Consider the following 19,159-nt stretch of genomic DNA (forward strand, 5'->3'; position numbering starts at 1 on the left):
CGCCCCGCGCACGGCGATGCCGCCGTAGGGGCCGGCGGCTCCCGCGGCACCGGCACCGGCGGGGCGGGGGCGTCCTGGGGCCATGTCGGGGCACGACAGCGGCATGTCGGGTCGCGACAGCGTGCAGATCCCCGACGACCGGGACTTCGGGGCGTTCCGGGCGCAGTGCGAGTCGGAGCGCGGCTGGAGCCTCACCTACAGCAAGGGCGGGGTGGCGGTCTGGGTGCAGCTGCTGGAGCCCGAGCGCGCCCTCCACAAGATCAAGGTGAGACCTCCCGCCCGGCACCCCCCGGGACACGGGGAGAACCCCCCCCCCCGCCCCGGCACCCCCCGGGACCGCGGTACCCGGCGGTGCGGGGGGAGCGCGGGGACCCCGCGGGGCACCTGGAGGCAACGGGGACCCCGGGGTGATGCTGCACTTTGGACTTGGAGGGGGGCGAGTGGGGACTCTACAGCGAGCAGGGATCCCACAGCGACCGGGGACCCCGTAGTGAGTGGGAACTCGGGGGCGAAGCACCACCCGGGGGACCCAGGGGGACAGTGGGCCCCCTCGAGTGATGCAGCACCCTGGGGCGAGCGGGGACTCGGCCGAGCTGGCCCCTGATGGCAAACAGGGACCTCAGGACAGGTGAGGTCCCAGGGGTAAGCTGGCACCCCAGGACAGGTGGGGACTTTGGGGGTGAGTGGGGACCCCGGAACAAGCACAGCCCCAGGGCTGAGCTGGCACCGTGGGATGAGGAGGCACAAGTAGGGACCCCTGGGAACAAGGGGGCTGCAGAGGGGTGACTGGGGACTCGCACAGGGACAAACAGGGACTGTCAGGATGTGGGACCGTGGGTCGCGGGTGCTGCCTGTCCCCACTTTACCCATGGGAACCCCCCCCCAGCGTTTGCTGCACCCCAGGGCTGGGCTGGGGGACTCCTTGGAGCCTGTGGCCACCAGCCCACTGTCACCGGGGTTGTCCCCATTGTCCATCCCCTCGCCCAGGGCTCCTGTGTCCCCCCATGTCCCCACTGTGTCCCCAGCGGGTCCCTTCCCCCTTGGTGCTGGTGTGCTGGCACAGGCTGGGCCGTGCTCATCCTGGCTCGTCCCTCTGGCAAAGCAGGGACACCAGGAATCCAAAGGACAGCTTGGGACAGGAGCAGTGTCTGAACAGTGTTGCCGGTGGCCGCGGGCCACCATGCCATGCTCGAGCCTCTGGCTGGTGTCCCTGTCCCTCTGGCACCTCCGTGAGGCTGCCCTGGTGCGGTGGGTGGCACGGCCCTCCCCGCGGCGCCGAGCCCGGGCGGCGGCGGCGGCGGTGACGGTGACGGTGGCGACGGTGATGGTGGTGGTGACAGTGGTGGTGTGGCCTGCTCAGACTGCTCAGACTGCTCAGACTGCTCAGAATGCTCACACAGCTCACCCAGCTCACGCTGCTCGCCCGGCGCTCTGCAGCAGCCACGCGAGCGCTCGGCGCCGGCGGTGGCGGCGGGATCTGTCCCTGGGGCACTGGCACTGGCCCCGGCTGTGCCCGGTGCCGCCACGGAGCCGCCGGGCTGCTCCCCCCCGCAACACATCGGAGGTGTCGGGGCTGCCGGTCCCTGCCGTGCCCCGAGGCTCTGTAGGGCAGCGCATCCTGACTCCCCACCGCTCCCCCCACCAAACCCCCCCGTGTTCCCCAGCCCTGCTGCTTGCTCTTGGGGTCTCCCGGTGGGATTGAGGTGCCGCTCGGGTGTGTCCCCTGCCCATCCCACAATCCTGGTGCGCCACGTCGGCGCGGCAGGGACCCAGCCCACTCCAGGATGTCCTGGCACAGCTGCTCCTGCCATGGCACCAGGAGCTGTCCCTTGCCTGCAGGGGTCCCTGAGCCGGGTCCTGCCCCTTTCCACACCCTTCTGGCTGGATCCTGCTTGGAAAGATCCTGCTGGCTGTTGGTGTGTTGATGCCATGCGTGTGCCACTGGGTACTGGGGACCTTGAGGGGGGTAACAGTCCTTTTCCCCACCCTGTGGCCCCCAGCAGCACCCGGACCCACCATCCTACCCAGGATGGGATGCTCCCACTGGACTTTGATGGGATGGGCACATGTGGCATTGCTGATGTGGCATGGTGAGGTGCAGCCAAGGGGTTTGCCCCCCATGCTGGGGGTCTCTGTGTGGGTGCTGGGGGTTCTCCACAGCCCCCCAGGAGCTGATTTCTCCCTGTATTCCTCCTGGACTTCTCCTGGATTGCTCCCAGATTCCTCCTGGATTCCTTACGGATTAGTTGCCTAATTAAGTGGAACCTGAAGGTCTTGCCCTGCTTTGAGGCTGCAGCCCCCCCTGCCCCTCCTCCCTCTCCCATTAGGGATGCAGGTCCCGTCTAACCTGTTTCCTGGAGTCTGGGAACAAGTTGGTGCCACGGCTGATTCATCACCGGGACATTCAATGGCCTCAGGGCTGGGATTTGGTGGCCTTGGGACTGGCTACATGTTGGGGGACCCCAGCCAGGACCCCCTGTCCCACCCCTTGGGGCAGTGAGCTGCTGTCGGGGGATCTGAGTTCCCCCAGGGAGGATAGTGTCCCTACAGACCCTTGGGATGCAGTGGGAGGGTCTGGAGTGTTGGTGGAGCTGCCAGTGTGGCTGAGCCTGGGGACCCCCTTGGTGGCCGTAGCCCCCCCCCAGGCGGAGGGCTGGGTGTTCCCCTTGGATATTCTCCTGTTCCACAGTCTGATGCCCACTGGCTGTTGCCTCGGGCTGGCGTAACCCCAGCCCTGGGGACTTCATTGCCCTTCCTCCTCCTCCTCCTCCCCCTCCTTCTCCTTGCCCCGTCGGTCAATATTGACTCAGGGCTGGGGCGTGCGTGCGGCTCCGGGCGCTTCCCTTCCCGGGTGGCACTGTCCCCTCTGCTGCTGCGACCCCCCTGGCACCCTGGGACATGAGTCACCTGAGCCAGGTCCTGCCCTACCAGCTGGACCAGCCTCACTGCTCTGCACTGGGAATAACCAGGAGCGGTGCAGAGCCTGCTCCCACATCCAGCCGGGCACAGAACCGGGCTGGCCCGGGTGCAGCCGGGAGCAGGGGGTCTCCCAGCATGTCACCTGGGGGGCACTCCCCAAAATCACCCTGCAAGGGAGTCCCTGGCTGAGGTTTGGGTGAATGGAGGGGCTGGAGGTGGGCTCCGTGGGGCAGGGTGGGTCTCTGGGGTTGAGGATAAGCACTGTGGAGTTAGGGTTGAGTTCCGTGGGCAGGGATGGGTCTCGGGTTGAGGACGAGTACTGTGGGGTTGGGGTTGAGTTCCATGGGGCAGGGATGGGTCTCTGGGGTTGAGGACGAGTACTGTGGGGTTGGGAACAGGCTCCATGTCCGTATCCCACTCAAGGGGCCACATGGGGATGTTCCCCATTGCTGGTTGTTGCTGTGCCCCTTCCCAGGTTGGTCAGCGAGTGCTAGGGTGGCAGCTCCACCCCTAAATCCTGAACCCCAGCGCCTGGGGGGCAGGAGGGGTTGGTGCCATCCCTGGGGATAACCTGGAGCCGGTGGCATCCCCAGGGACAGCCGCTGGCTCCTCTCCCTGCCCCACGCTCGGCTCCAGCGCCCTCGGCAGATGGCATCTCTGCTGCTCGCACCTTCTCCTTGTCTCCTCGCCTTCCCTGGATCTGGCTGCCATGGTTACGGAGCAGCTCCTGACCTCGGGCGGTGCTTCCCACTCTGCTCCCCCCACCCCGTGTGACCCGTGCTGCCCCACAGCACCAGGCACAGCCCCACACACGGGCTCCCCCCGGCTCCCCCCTGCAGGGATGCAGCTCTGGGGGGAGCCCGGTGAGGAAGGGGGTGTGGGGCAGGTGGGAAGGTGGCCCTCCAGAAGGGACCCCCAGCACCCAGGGCTCAGTGCCACGCTGCCTCGGGGTGCTGCCGGCCCTGTGTGCCTGGGCTATGGGGTGGCAAACTGGGCCAGATGGGGCAGAGCTGCTTGTTGGGGTCCAGGTCTTCTTGGAGGGGGGTTGCATTGGGTTTTTTTCGGGGAATCTAAGAGGAGACCCTGCCGCCCGGGGGTCCCCACAGCCACCTTCCCACCCGGGGGTCCCCACAGCCGCCCTCTTGCCCAGGGGTCCCCACGGGCACCCTTTCCCCCCCGGGCCCCCCCAGGAGGTGTGTCACAGCCCCTGCCTTGCAGTGCAGGATGGAGTGCCGGGACGTGCCGGCGGAGACGCTGTACGACGTGCTGCACGACATCGAGTACCGCAAGAAATGGGACACCAACGTCATCGAGACCTTCGACATCGGCAGGCTCACCGCCAACTCCGACGTGGGCTACTACGCCTGTGAGCAGGGGCTGGGGGTCCCTGGGGTGGGCTGAGCCCCGGGGCTGCCACCGCAGCGGGGTGGGACCTGGCACGGCGTGGATGAGCCCGGGTACCGGTCTGGGGGGATCTGGGGGGCAGGAGGAGGGGACCCTGCACTAGGAGGGGGATGTCTCACTTGTGGAGCCTGCGCTGTCCCCCAGGGAGGTGTCCCAAGCCCCTGAAGAACCGGGACGTGGTCACGCTCCGCTCCTGGCTGCCCATGGGCTCTGACTACATCATCATGAACTACTCCGTCAAGCACCCTGTGAGTTTGGGGGGCACCAGTGGTCCCGTGGGGCTGGGCTGGGGCTGGGGCTCACTCAGAGCTTGCGGGCGGGGGGGTGGGAGGGGGCTGGGGGCTGCTGTGGGGGGAGTCATGACAGCCCTGCCTGTGACTGGTGCCTGCTGCACCTCACCTGCCCCGCCACTGACTCGTGTGCCCCCGTTGTGCCCCACCACAGAAATACCCCCCCCGCAAGGACATGGTGCGAGCGGTCTCCATCCAGACCGGGTACCTGATCGAGGGCACGGGCGCCAAGAGCTGCACCATCACCTACCTGGCGCAGGTGGACCCCAAAGGTAACAGGGGGGACCCCCCTTGCTGTGCCCCAGGACTCAGTACCCCCCAGTCCTGCCCTCATGTCCCTGGGGGGACAGTCTCTCAGTGTGTGCCTGGGGGGGCTTGGTGGGGTCTTGGGGAAGCTCATGGGGAGCTCAGTGGGGGCTTAATAGAAGTTCAGTTTGGGCTCAGTGGGGGCTCAGTGGGAGCTTGGGGAGGCTTCATGGGGGCTCAGTGGGAGCTCAGGGTGGGTTTGGGGGGGTCTCAGGTGGAGCTCAGAGGGATTCAGGGTGGGCTCAGGGGAAGCTTAATGGGGGTTCAGGGTGGGGCTCGGGGGGGGGCTCAGGGTGGGCTTGGAGGAGCATCTCAGGTTGCAGTGGGAGGCAGACGCAGAGTGTGGAGCAGTGCCAGGAGGAAGCGTTTTGGGCCCGTTTTTCTGAAATCTTTTATTCTGGGGGTTGAAGAGGTGCCCGAGATGCCGAAATTGCTGGGTTTGACCTCTGTGAGAGCAGTTTGAGTTGGACCCTGTGTGTCCCCAGTGAGGGTGCCCGGGGGGTCCCGTGTGTGTGAGGGTCCTGGCTTTCAGGCACCTGGGGGGGTGCTGGGGGTCCCACTCCCAGCCCCCCCTCCCTTCTCTCCAGGTTCTTTACCAAAGTGGGTGGTGAACAAATCCTCCCAGTTCCTGGCCCCCAAGGTGAGTTGGCTGCACTGGGGGGGGGGGGTGTCCAGTGTGGGGATGAGGGGTCCCCGTGCCCACCTCGCCCTTCCTCCCAGGCCATGAAGAAGATGTACAAGGCGTGCCTCAAGTACCCCGAGTGGAAGCAGAAGCACGACCCCCACTTCAAGCCCTGGCTGTTCCCCGAGCAGAGCCGGCTCCCGGCCCTGGCGCTCTCCGAGCTCTCCCTGCAGCACGCGGATTCCCTGGAGAACATCGACGAGAGCTCCCTGGCCGAGAGCAAGGAGGACCGTGGCGAGGGCAGTGACGAGGACAGCCTGACCTGATCCCCCTGGGGGGCTCCTCTCCTTGTCCCCCCAGTGAGGACAGCCTGACCTGGCCCCCCCCCGGGGGCTCCTTCCCCCGTCCCCCCACTTCCAGCACAGCCCGTGTCCCTGTCCCACACGCCCGTGCACCCCCCCTCTGGGCTCGGGGGGACTCCCCACTGCTGCACCCCCATCTGGGGAGAGCGGGGACATGCTGGGCCCCCCCAGGGTGGGGAGCTGGGGGTTGTCTGGTCACTTCAAAGCCCTCGAGGGACACCGGTGTTGTCCCCGTAGGTGGCAAAGCCAAAGTGCCCTTTCAGCTTTTGGGGGGGCAGAGGAAAATGGGGGCCCTGTGCCTGCTCCCCAGCCCTGGGGACCCTCCCACTGCACTCCCCCTTGGCCCCCCACCCCTGCTCCCTATCTCTTTTATGGCCCAACAGAACTGCCTTCATCCCATGGGACCCCCAGCAGACCCCCAGGGGCAGGGGAATGGGGGGCTTGGGGATCTGCCTGCACCCCTGGGCACACTGAGGGGTTTGGGGGTGCTCCTGGCACTTCCTGGCATGCTGGGGAGGAGGGGCTTTGGGGTTTTGGGGCATCTCCAAGCATGTAAAAGGGGGGGCTTCTAGGCTGCCGGCACCTCCAGCATGTTGGAGGGGACATTCGGGGTCTTACAGCACCTTCAGGAATGTGGGGGGAGTTGGGGAGCTCATGGCACCTCCAGATGTGCTGTGGGGAGTGGTCTGGGGGCTCCTGGGACCTCCATGCATGTTGTGGGGCCCTGGGGGGCTCCCGGCACCTCCCTGCATGCTGGGGGGTCTCGTGGGCTCTCAGCATCTTCAGGGTGGTTTGTTGGGGGCTTCGGGGTAAGGTGGCACCTCCAGGTGTGCTGGGTGTCTCTGGGGGCTCCCAGCATCTTCAGGCATGTTGGGAGGACTTGGGGGGGGGGCTCCTGGCACCTCCAGATGTTCTGGGGGTCTGTGGAGGATCCTACTCCCCCCTCTTTCCAGGATGGGAACCCCAAGCTCGGTGCCTGAACTCTTCCTCCACTGGAATTCGAGGCCTTGACTGGGGGTTTGGGAGCTGGTCCCTGGCCATGCTCCTGGCCCCCCTTTTTCCGGGGGTTGCACAGGGAGGAGGGAGATTTTGTACCTTGTACTGGAGCTGATTATTTAGGAATAAAACAGTTAAATCCGGCGTGGGGGGAACTCGACCTCTGTCCTGTGGGAGCTGTCCCAGTCCCTGTAGTGGGCTCAGGCAGGGGGATCCCTGCTCATGGGGGGTGCTGCTGGGACCCTTGGGGGTTGTGGGGACCCCTCGGGGGCTCTGGGTGGTGATGATGCCACCAGAGGGTGAATCTGAATTAGCGCCGGGCACTAATTAGGGATGAGGCTGCAGACCCCTGTAGTGGGGTCGTCCCACAGCCCCAGCCAAACCAGTAACACCAGTAGCAAACCGGGGCATAACCTGCTCCCAAAAGCATCTCTGGGAGAGGAGACATGGGATGCTGAGCTTTGGGAGGCACTGTTTGGGGGTGCATCCTGGCTTCTCCAGGGGGGCAGAGGGGTCTGGGAGCCTGGGAGGTGTTGAGGTGCCTGGATCCCTGGAAGCACAGGTCAGAGGGGATGATCCATCCTGGGAACACCCCCAGGGAACTGTGGGCCCTGTGTGGAGCCCTGGGACCCCTGTGTCCTCCTGGGGTGCACCCCACTGCTTCCCCCTGGGTGCGCTGGGCACCCCAACACCTCGGCAGACCCCAACCCCTCTCTGCACCCCGGTGGGGTTGTGCTGGATGGTGGGTTCCGGGGTCCAGTGTGTGCCATTCCCTGTGCCTCTGTGTCTCTGTCACCCGTGGGGCCGGGTTGGGCACCGGGTTGGGCACTGGGGACTCGCTTCCCATTTCTCCTGTTAATTTCCACCTGCTGTGCCTCCTCCCCTGCCCCCCCGGCACCAATCCCAATTAAAAATAGCACCCAATTAAAAAGGGACCCAGCTGCCCCCCCCCCCCGGCGGGGTGAGGATGGAGCCGAACTGGAGCCAGGACACAGCGCAGCAGCTCCAGAGCCACGGGGACACGTGGGGGGGCAGGTGAGGGGGTAAAGTCCCTCCTGGGAGGGGTTAGATTCATTGGCTCTGGGAGGTGCAGCTGGAGACCCCAAGCTGGGGGACCGGAGAGAGGAGACGGCTCCGTAGGGAAGCAGAGGATGCTCCGGCACACGGCTGGTCCCGGGGGGGTCCAGCAGAGCCGGGGGCTCAGGTAGGATATGTGTGGGGTCTCATGGATCTCGGGGCTGTGCTGGGGGCTTCCTTGGGCTGCTGACACGGATGATCCCCCAGACTCTGCCGGGAAGGGCTGCGAGGCCTCAGCCCCTCCCGGATGAGCCTCGGGTGTTGGCAGTGGCCCCTGGCATCTCAGCGTGACACCCCCTGACCTGGGCACCCTCGTCCTCTGCCAAAGGCTTTGGGAGGAGATCCCACCAGGATGGCTCTGATGGTCGGGGAAGTGGGACAGGGAGGCAGGTGGATGTGGTCTGGGAATCGGGAAGGGAGATGTGATGGTTCTGGGGAGCGGGATGAGAGAGGGGAGGTGTGGCACGGGTCTGAGGAGGGAGATGGGAGATCTGAGGGGGGATGCAGGATGGGAGAGTGGGGGCATGCGATGGGTTGAGGGAGTGGGAATTCTGTGAACAGGGAGTATGCAGGCAGCGAGGCACTTTTTGGGATATCTCAGGCCGGCGCCCGGGCTGAACCCCGCAGAGCACCGTCCCCTAACCGTGGGGCTGAGCCGTGGCCCCTCCTGCCCGCGGCCTCGCGTGGGCGAGGGGCCGAGGGGGGGCCTTTTCCCCCGGAGCAGGCAGCCAGCGTGTCCCGGTCCCCGAGCGCCGGGATGAAAGGACCATTGTCCGAGGCTGGGCGGCCGGGAAGGCTGGCCTTGGGCACCCCACGTCCCCCCTCTGTCATCAAACCCTCCCACTCTTCTTCTTACCCCCCGTCGCGACCTTGGGAATTGGGTGGGGAGGGACACCCCCCTCCCAAACACACACACACACACACACACACACACAGCCCATTTATTATTTTTTTTGGGAAAGTCCCAGCGGTTTTCCCCTCTTTCCATGAGGCAGCCAAAGCTCCGTGCGGGAACAAGTCCGGGCTTGGCAGGGGGGGCCCCGGGTGCCCCCGCCCCGGGAAGCGCCCCGGCATCCTCCGGGAGCCGCCGCCGCCACCGCACAGAGGTACCAGGGGCTCCAGGGGGGCTGGGGGGGCAACCCCAGCTCGGGGGGGGGATCCCCACCTCCCCAGCCGGGCTTTCTCTCCCGGGGGGTTTGTGCTTCTCTCCACGTGCTGCTGTAGGTCCCCGGGTAGACGGTGCTGGGCGGGGAGGGGGCACTGGGGGGACTGGGAGCTGCTGGGGGGTGGGGGGAGTGTGTGTTGTTCCCCTGCTCGGCTGCGACAGCGCTGTGCCCCCCCCCAGCTGGGGCACTCGAGCCCCCAGCACGTCCCAGATCGACCCCAGTACAAGGCAGATCAACCCCCGTAATCCCCAGCTCACAACACGAGTACTCCTCGGCTCAATTCCAGTATGCTCCAGCTGCCCCCCAGCAGACCCCAGTTCTCCCCCGGCAGGCTCCAGCTCACCCCCAAGGCGCCCCAGCTCGATCCCGGTGCATCCCAGCCCAACCCCAGTACGCTCCAGTTTAACGCCAGTATTTTTCAGTTCCCCCTCAGCAGACCCCAGCTCCCCCAAGCAGACTCCAGCTCAACCCCAGTACGTCCCAGTTTAACCCCAGTGCTCTCCAGCTCCCTCCCAGCACCCCTCAGCTCCTCCCCAGAATATCCCAGTTCACCCCCAGCACAGCCCAGCTCAATCTCAGCACATCTCAGCTTCAGCCCAGTTTAATCCCAGTCCCCCCAGTTCAGTTCCACCATATCCCAGCTCCCCTGAGCAGAGCCCAGCTCAAGCCCAGTGTAACCCAGCTCGGTCCCAGTCTCCGGGGGGCCTTGATGCCTGGCCGGGAGGAGGGATGTGTTTGGGGGCACTGGGGACGTGGTGGTGATGCCGACGCCGGGGGTGAAGCTGGGAAGGGGGACCCCGAGGGCCCGGCTGGCAGATGAGTTTCCCGTTGGAGACCTGGCACATCCCAGTTCCCGGGCAAACAGCGGCAGCAGCTGCGGCTGTGCCGGGGCCCGGGACCCCCGCCAGCCGTGCCCAGACACCAGGTGATGCTGCTGGGGGGCTCGCCTTGCCTTCCTCCTCCTCTTCCTCGCTGGTTCCCGGTCTGCCTGGCGAGGCCTGGAATGTTACCGGTGCTGCGCAGCTGGAGCGGGGACGGCGGCGGCTCCGTCCTGCGGTAACGCCGAGCTGGCTCCACGCCTCACCTTCGTGCTGCTGGGGCCGCTGGGACGGGGTTTGGGGTGCCCAGGGGGTGCACCCGCATGGGGGGCAGGTCCCTCGGTCCCGGGGAGTCCAGCACGGCTGCAGGGGCAGCAACATTAATTTGTGGGTTCAGCCCAAAAAACCAGATTTTGGAGGCACAGAGCTGAGCGCAGGGGTGGGCGGCTCTGCTGGGGTGCTGGGAGGAAGGTGCCAGGGAAAGCTCCTCTGAGAGCTGCCAGTGGTTTTCCAGGGGTGCTCCAGCAGCTGCTGGGTGTGAGCTGTTATGGGCCACAGCCAGGACATCAGGGATGGGGATGTTCAGAGCAATATTGAGGATGCATTTGCTGTCAGAACCTAGAAAATCCCACAACAAAGCGAGCCACTGGGATTTTGGGGGTGGCATGGGAGAGGCAGGGAGTGGTGCTCCCCCATGCCAGCATCTTGTGGCTCCTGTGGCAGGACCCTGCGGCCGTGGGGGGATTGGTGCTTGGGGAATTTTTGCAGATGGACCCCCCAAACCTACAAGGGGTGGGGTGCTGGCTGTGTAGAAAGGCTTTTGCAAAGAGGGGGTGGGTGCGTGCAGTGGGGGGTCCCTGTCCCTCTGTCCCTGCTGCAGCATCCATGTGACATGGCTTGTCTGCAGTGCTCTGGTGCCCAGGGGTGGCCCTGGCACGGGGTGACCCTGCTGCTGGGAACGGGGCCTGAGCGTGGGGCTGAGGTGCCCACTGCACCCTGAGGAGAATGAAGAGGAGGCAGGAGGGCAGCAGGGCTGGAAAAGGGGCCCCCCATCCACACGAGACTTTCACTTCCCACTTATGGGAAGATGAAACGGGGACCCACACGGTCTCGGTGCTGGATGCTGGGTGCTGTGAAGGAGAGGTTGTGTGCCCAAGGGTGACCTGTCAGGGCACCCTCCACCTTCAGCTGGGCTGTTGGCACGGGCCCCACAACGTCACCAGAGCCCAGGACACGGGGGCTGCTCTGGGAGGGCTGTGCACATGGGGTTTGGCTTCCCGACCTAGTTTGCTTCCAGAAAGTGTGTCAGGAGCTGAGTGTGTCCCCGTGGGGCTCGGTGGGCAGCGACAGCACTTCCAGATGGATTTGCCCCTTTTCTGGCCGGGTTTGCCCATTTCTGGCTAGATTTGTGAGGCAGGCAGCAATGCTCTGGGAGGGAATACAGGGAGCTCGGGTGTCCTTGTTCGTTGGTGCCACAGCCCAGGGCGTGTTTCACCTTTCCAGGTTTTACTTCCAAGGGAGAAGGGGAATGCAGGTGGGACCTCGGGGGAAATGAGGAACCCCCGTTTTTCTTGCCCCCTTGTCCCTGACTCCTCACCCCCCTCCTCATCTCTCACCTTCCACCTCTTTACACTCCCCCCATCTCCAGGCACAGGCATCTCAGGGCGGTTCCCACGTTGGGGCGGACCCTGGTGCCCCTGGGCGCAGTTGGTGTGTGTGGGAGCACTCAGGCTGCTCCACATGAACCACCTGGAGATGAGAACACCTGACAGTGGGAGGAGGCTCTGGAGAATCTCTTACACCCCTGGATTGTGGCTCTGCAAGCCTGAACTCGATCCCTGAACAGCTCCTTGGGAGGTTTGAGTGCAATTTGCATTTTTTGGGCTGAGAAGATCTTGAAAACTAAAAAGCTTCACCCTTCCAGGCGAAACCGTGGGCACTGCCACACAGATGGGCACCCACTGAGGTGGAGTGGGGAGGGGTTTGGGTGGGAGGGGGTCTGGGAGTGCTGGGTGCTGTCCCACGACCCTTCTTCTGCTTTCGAGTGTTTGCTGCATGCTGAGGATTGTGGTTGGGCAGTTTCAGGGTGAGGATGCAGTGCTTTTGATTCCCAGCCAAGCATGGCGGTGTCTGCGGTAGCGCCAGCGGGTCTGTGTCCCGGGTCCCGTGGGGACACCGGGGACAGCGGGTTCATCCACCAGATCCAGCAGGGATGTTGGGGACATTGGCCCCATCCCGGCTGGCCACGGTCCCTGGCTGAGGATCTCTCCTTAATTTTGGCAGAAGAGGGTAAAAATCGCCGTGGTGCGAGGCTGGTTGCCCAACGCCGCTGGAGCGTGATGGCTGAGGAACCCCCTTCCCACTGGTGGCCGTCCCTGTTCCCACAGGTTCCTCCGCCACCCGGCTTTGTCCCCTTTGCCTGCCGGGACACGGGTGGGTGACAGCTCAGTGCCCTCCCCGGGGATCCACAGGGGTCCTGGGGCGGTGGGGACACGGCAGCCACCCACCCACCCGCTGGTCCCGTTCTGTCTGGTGGCCAGGGCTTGGTCTGCGCTGCTGCTGGGTCACCCTGCCCTCGGTGCCTGGTCCTGCTGCGCTGCTGGGGAGCCCTCACTTGGCGGGGACCACCCTGCCCAGTTCTTCCTTCCTCTCCAGCCAAAGGCCCTGCCCCATCCTGCTGTCACCTGGGGCTCGAAGGGCCCCGGGGTCCGGCCTCCCCGTCCCCGTGGTGGCTGTGGTCAGCGGTGGCCGTGGTCGGCGCGTTGCTGGGCTGAGTCCCCGCAGTTGTGCAGGGGCCCGGGGCGGGTGTTGCACCACGTCCCGGCTCAGAACCCGCTCGGCTTTCCGGAAAGTTCCCATCGCTGAGGTGGCGTTTGAGGAAGTCCTGGTGTGGGAAGAGGCTCCTCAGCAAACCTCTGCCGCGGCAGCCGGGCCACGGGCACAGCGGCCACCTCCTCCTGCCGGGCCGAGGGACCGTGCGCGGGTAATTAGCTCTCCTCGATTAACGAGCCCACGGGGCTGGGCAAGGGGAACGTGGGGTGCAGGCGGAGTTTGCCTTCGTTGGAGGAGGAATTGCAATGGGAACTAGATCCATCAGGAGGGTGCTGGGCACCCGCCAGGCTCCTGTGGTGGATTTTCCTGGCTCGTGGCCACCATCCCGGGTGCCAGGGAAGAGCTGTGGACAAACCTGGTGCTTGGGTGCTGTTGCTGGGGCCGCTTGGTGCAGCTGTGCCAATGAATACTGATGGCCCTGGTCAAGCTGCCTGATCCCCAGTGCCTGGTCGGAGGTAACGGGATCCCCTGGGCCTGCGGTCACCCCGCAGTGCTCGTGGCTTCAGTGGGGCCAGGGGAGGAGCATCAAAGTTTGGGGGCAGAGGGTCTCAGTGAGCCCCTCAGTCCAGAGAGTGGAGACCAGCCTCAGGCACCCCCAGGTCCTTCATCCCCAGCACTGGGAAAGTGAGGAAGGGCTGTGTGGGTTTGAGATGGGGCTGAGGGGTCTGGCCCCAGTGTTTTTTGGCATCCTGGCTCGTCCCCTGGAGTGCTGGTACCACAGTGCCAGGGTGGTGGCAGCTCTCACCGTCCCCTTGTCATGCCACTTGTCCAGCCTTTTAAGTCTCTTACAAAACAGCCCCTGTGGTTTTGCCTAATCCCAGGGAGGAATGTGGTGGGTCAGCACAGTTGGGATTTGGGCTCGGCAGGGGCCCTGGCCAGGGTGACTCCCTAATCCCCAGCAGCCGGCTGGGTTATGCCGTCTCCCTGGGTTGATTTTTCTTCTGGAATATCCTCGTCTGGTTTAGGACAGAGACTAAATGATTAATGACCGGAGGAGGGAACCCGGTGAGGGCCTGATGAATGATTTACTCGGTGAGGGCGAAGGGCGGGAGCGTGACTCGAGCTGCCAGCCCAGCACACCGGGGACCCCGCGGGGCCCTTGGAGGAGCTTTGTCCCCATCCCTGGTGAGCAGCAAGGAGGGCCCTCGGCCACCACGGGTGGTGCTGAGATGGTGCTGGTGGTGAGCGCCGGTGCAGCCGTCCCTTCCCCATGGGTCTGTCCAGCCACTGTGCCAACAGGTGACACTGGTCAGTGTGACTGCTGGGCTCTGGCCAGGAGGGCACACGTGTGGCAGTGCCACGGTGCTGTCGCCGTGCTTCCCTCTGTTTCTCCGTGGTGTTTTGCCTCGGCAGGCAGCGCCCGGCTGGGGCTGAGCCTGCCCGTGCTGGTGTCGCTGGGATCTGGCGACAGCAGAGTCACCCAGCACCGTCACTCGCCCGTTTTCAATAATAGATGAGGGGGTTTTTAGGTGTGGAGGTGGGAGAGGGAATTTTATTCCGATTCAGGGATTTTTGTGCTGTCGGTGGGGATTGCTGGGAGCAGCGGGAAAGTCCTGGATGCTGCTGGTTTCTCTGGTGCTGCCGGTGAGGAGCCCCATGGGTCAGCCAGCCCTGGGGTCCCTGTTGCTCCTTCCTTGGACACTTGGCCCTTGTACAGGACCTTTTGCAGCCCTAAGCAGAGCCAAACTGTGCCGGGAGGTGCCGGGGAAGCGGCACTGTGGCTGGATCCCAGCGGCACACTGGGATGTTGGTGTCTGGAGGTGTGGGGGTCACTGGCTGTGGGGACCCCCCGGTGCCACAGGCTCGTCGGTGGCCGGTTAGTGCCGGGTCAGGGATGAGCTTGGCTCGGCTGCACCCTTTGCACCAAAACCACAAGTGCTGCCGGGGGCTGGGACCTGCCTGAGTCACAGAAAATGTGACTCTGACGGCAAATCAGACCGACCTATTTACGGCTCAGGAAATCCTCCAGCTCCTTCTTAGCGGGTCTAAAAAAGCCTCCAGCCAACCCAAAATAAGACAGTGCCGGGGTCACCGGCAGCGCTGCGTGTGCCGGCGTGGCTGGAGTGCCTCCCTCCTGGAGCTGGGCACGGCTGGGGCTCTGATGCTGGTGGGTGGGAAGGGCAGGGTATCCCACCCGCTGCTGGGTGGGATAGCAGGGATCGGCCCCACTGGCAGCTGCAGCATGGCATGAGGGCTCTGCCAGCAGGGCAGAAACCAAGCAAGCCCCTATCTGGCTGGGGGGGGCTTCATGGCCAGTGTGGGACCTCCCCACACGCTGCTCTGTCCCCCAGCCCACATGTCGCTCCCCAGGAGCATGCTGGGGCCCTGAGGTGCCATCCCCTGTGAGGCTCAGTGGGGATGGCCTCTGTATTTTGACACCTGAATGGGGACTGTCCAACGTTCCCACACCCCTGCAGCCCCACAGTTCAGGACTGGGTGATCCTTGGGGCACGGGGGGGTTGGAGACCCTAGGAAAACCAGGTGACTTCACTGGGAATGTTGGTTTTGGGACCCCCGGCTTCAGCTAGAGCGCGTTTTGGGACTGACCCTGACCCCGTTGTCTCCATCCCCAGGTCCTGATGCCATCCTGAGCCTTGCCAGGCGCGGGAGATGCGCTGAGTGGCGCGGGGTCTCTGCGGCCAGTCCCCTGCCATGGAGGAGGAGGGATCTCTGCCCGTGGCCGCCTGGCTGGCCGCCCTCCACCTCGACCAGTACGTGGAGAGCTTCCAGCAAAGCCACCTGTGGTCGGTGTGGGACTGCCGGGCGCTGACGGACGAGGGGCTCACCCGCCTCGGGGTGCTGCTGCCCGGCCACCGCCGCCGCATCCTCCTGGGGCTGCAGAAAGCCTTCGCCGAGGCCCCGCCGCCCGCCAGGACCCCCCCGGCCCCCGCCGGGAAACCCGTCCCCATGAAACGCCACATCTTCCGCCTGAGCGCGGCCACGGCGCCGGAGCAGCCGGAGCAATCGGAGCAGCCAGAGCAGCCGGAGCCCCGGGCCCTGCCTGTGCCCACCGGGACCCTGACCGTGCCCGCCGGGACCCCGCCGCTGGAGCCGGAGCGGGCTGCGACCTTCGCCCAGCTGCCCCCACCCATCCCACCCAGGGTGGGCTGCCGACCCCCCCTCAAATTCTCCCCGTCGCTATCGGGGGGCAGCCCCGAACCCCCACCAGCGCCCCGCAGCCACCTCCCTGCCCCGGAGGAGCCCTCGCCGCCAGCCCTCGTGGAGAAGCCCGCTGCCGAAGGCAGGGCCAGGCCCCCGCTGCCACCGCTGCCGGCCAAGAGGCACCAGCTGGAAGCCAAGTGCCAGTCCCTGAAGGGCCCCCCGCTGCCCGACCGCCCCCCCGTGCTGCCCCCCAGGGCCGTGTCCCACAGGAGGTAAGGGGGTGGCAGGGGGGTGGGCCTGGGGGTGCCCCAAGGAGCGGGGTGGTCCCTGTGGGGGGCTGCTGCGGTGTGGGTGGAACCCTCAGGTGGGAGCACATCGTCGTGACGTGGGTGGCCTGGGGTTCCCGTGCCCTCCCCACACCCCAGCACATCCCCTGCGTGTACCCCCGCCCCAGACCCCACATTTCCTGGGGGTACCCGCACAGGGTGGGGGGGCCTGAGATACTTATTTTGGCTGCAGCTGGATGTGGCCACCCTGATCACCCCCAGCCACCCCGGTCACTCCAGCCTGGCTCGGGCTGGGGTTCAGTCCCCCACCAACAATGCAGAGCCCTGCCCTGCCCCTGCCTGCAGCGTAGGCAGTGCTGAGGCCTGAGCAACTCGTCACACTGGTGGGTGCAAGGCAGTGAGCTGCAGCACGGGGAAAGGTGGAGAGAGCAGGGGGCAGGCTGGGATGCTGAGCCAGGGAGGGGCCTCTGGCACCCCACGGGGTGGGCAGCACCCACCCACCCCTGGGGCTCCGTACGTGGGCTCCGGATCAACAGCGTCCATCCTGGCACCCCAGGGACTGGCCCCACCACTGCATTTCTGCATCGAGGTGGTCCCCAAAATCCCCTGGAGCTGCTCTCCATCCTACTCTGGCGAGGAGCCTGCCAGGGCATGGCAAGGCCAGTGGCTGCCAGTTTGGTGCCAGCTGTGCCCGTTTGGTGCTGGCCATGCCGGTTCGGTGCTGGCCATGCCATGGTTTTGGTGCTGGCCATGCCATGGTTTTGGTGCTGGCCATGCCATGGTTTCGGTGCTGGCCATGCCATGGTTTTGGTGCTGGCCATGGCGGTTCGGTGCTGGCCATGACATGGTTTCGGTGCTGGCCATGCCATGGTTTCGGTGCTGGCCGTGCCGGTTCAGTGCTGGCCCTGCAGTGGGTTTAGTTCTTGCTATGCTGGGTTGGTGCCAGCTGTGCCATGGGCTCAGTGCCAGCCCTGGGGGGGTGTTTGGTGCCAGCCCTGGGGGGGTGTTTGTTGCCAGCCCTGGCAGTGTTTTGGCACTGGCAGTGCCGTGGGCTCCTTCAGGCCGTGCCGTGGGCTCGTTCAGGCCGTGCCGTGGGCTCGGCGCCGGCCATGCTGCCGCTTCAGCCAGCTCAGGAAGTTTTGCTGCAGCGCAGGAAGTGCCGGGGTGACAAACTCCGCTTCCCACCGGCCTCCCCGAGCCCTGCCCGTGCTGCCGACTGGCTCTGCGGGGTCCCTGCTGCCTGCCCAGGTAGGGGGGTCACCGCTGGCACGGTGCCGAGCGCGGGGCAGGCGGCGGGGCCGGGCCTGAGGGCTCTGGGATGGGAGCCAGGGCTGCCGCTGCTCCCGGGCGCGAGTCTCGCTCCGCTGGCTCCAGCGGGTGTTTCCTGCCCTGGCCTGTGTGCCCACAGGCACTGCTGGCACCCCAGTCCCTGCTGGCCCAGAGCAGGCGCAGCCCGCCCCGGCACAGCGCCCCGAAGGCTGTGCCTTAAAGTCCTGGGGCTGGCGTTCCCCCCTGGAGCCGCCCCGCGGGATTTGGGACCCTTGGGAGCTACGTGCAGGACCACGGCACTCGGGAGGGATGGGGCTGTGGCCTGGCTGGGTGCCAGTGGCTGAACAGCACCCCCGGGACAGAGGGGTGCTCCAGTGGCCTGGGGGACTGGGATCACCATGGGGAGCCCTGTGGGCTGTGCCAGTGTGGGGCAGGGGGGTGGCCGTGGGGTCACCATGGGGAGCCCTGTGGGCTGTGCCAGTGTGGGGCAGGGGGGCGGCCGTGGGGCCCTGGCACTCACTGTGCCCCGATGCACATGTAACATACAGATTACACGTATGTGCTGGTGCTTGGTAGTGGCAGAAGAGGGTGAGTGTATGTGTACAGATGGGTGTATATGTGTATAGTGGTGTATATATTTATGATATCTATCTATCATATACATATGTGTATATATATATATATATATACACTTTGATGCTCTGGTGAATATACACAGGCAAATATCTATGCATCCATATATGCTTTATGTGTGTATTATATGTATATATTGGGGAGATCAAAACTAACCAGCTTAAACCCAAAATCCCTATCTCAAAGTCACTTTAATTGTACGACCAGCAATATATTGGTTATAGGTGGGTTCTTGTTTTGGGAACATTTAAAAAATAAAGAGCTATTATCTCCTAAGAAATTCTTCCCTCTGAGGGTGGTGAGACACTGGCACAGGTTGCCCAGAGAATCTGTGACTGTCCCATCCCTGGAAGAGTTCAAGGCCAGGCTGGACAGGGCTTGGAGCAACCTGCTCTGGTGGAAGGTGTCCCTGCTCATGGCATGAGACGAGCTTTAAGGTCCCTTCCAACCCAAACCATTCCATGACTCTGTGACTCTTTGGCCAGTGGCAGTGCCCGGCCATGCCCGTGGCTGGAGGAGGTGCTGTGGTGCAGGACAGCCGGCAGGGACAAGGGGTGCATTCAGGAGGGCGTGGGTGTGAGTCACCCCGTGGCAGGTGTTGGGTCCTGGCTCTGCGTGCGGGGCAGCACGTGCTGGGAGCTCAGGGAATCCCCTCCCTGGGGTCCCCTGCAGTGATGGGTGCCCTGTGCTGGGGCCGAGGGAGCTCCACAGCCCCTTGGGGTGTTGCTGCTGGTCCCCACACCCTTCCCCTGCCTCTGTGGGGGGACCTGCCCCGGGTGCCTGTGGCCGGTGAGCACAGGGGGCTGGGGGGCGGGAGGGATGGGGCTGGGCTGCCCAGGGACCAGCAGCAGTGGGGATGCTTGCCCACATCGGGGGTGATGCTTGCCCGTGTAGGGCCAGTGCTTGCCCACATCAGGGTGATATTTGCCCGTGTCTGGATGGTGCTTGCCCACATCAGGGTGATATTTGCCCGTGTCTGGATGGTGCTTGCCCACATCAGGGTGATATTTACCCGTGTCGGGGGTGATGCTTGCCCACATCAGGGTGATATTTGCCCATGTCTGGGTGGTACTTGC

The 19,159-nt window shown here is 65.0% G+C and overlaps 2 protein-coding genes across 2 annotated transcripts in view; both read left to right on the forward strand.

Annotated features, from left to right (window-relative positions):
- STARD10 (StAR related lipid transfer domain containing 10) lies at positions 1-7,059 on the forward strand. Its single transcript, XM_027699836.1, has 6 exons — positions 1-265; positions 4,138-4,285; positions 4,468-4,571; positions 4,768-4,885; positions 5,507-5,559; positions 5,640-7,059. Exons 1-6 carry the CDS (start codon positions 83-85, stop codon positions 5,865-5,867), a joined length of 834 nt encoding a protein of 277 aa, XP_027555637.1. The 5' UTR covers positions 1-82; the 3' UTR covers positions 5,868-7,059.
- Positions 7,060-8,827: 1,768 nt separating this feature from the next.
- Positions 8,828-19,159, forward strand: part of ARAP1 (ArfGAP with RhoGAP domain, ankyrin repeat and PH domain 1) — a 34,340-nt gene continuing 24,008 nt past the window's right edge. Inside the window, exons 1-2 of the mRNA XM_027699846.1 lie at positions 8,828-9,082; positions 15,366-16,166. Coding sequence (XP_027555647.1) covers positions 15,445-16,166 — 722 coding nt within the window. The 5' untranslated portion in view covers positions 8,828-9,082; positions 15,366-15,444. The remainder of the gene's footprint in view (positions 9,083-15,365; positions 16,167-19,159) is intronic.

This window comes from Neopelma chrysocephalum, unplaced genomic scaffold (assembly GCF_003984885.1).
Source record: "Neopelma chrysocephalum unplaced genomic scaffold, ASM398488v2 Primary Assembly neopelma1_141, whole genome shotgun sequence".
Taxonomy (NCBI): domain Eukaryota; kingdom Metazoa; phylum Chordata; class Aves; order Passeriformes; family Pipridae; genus Neopelma; species Neopelma chrysocephalum.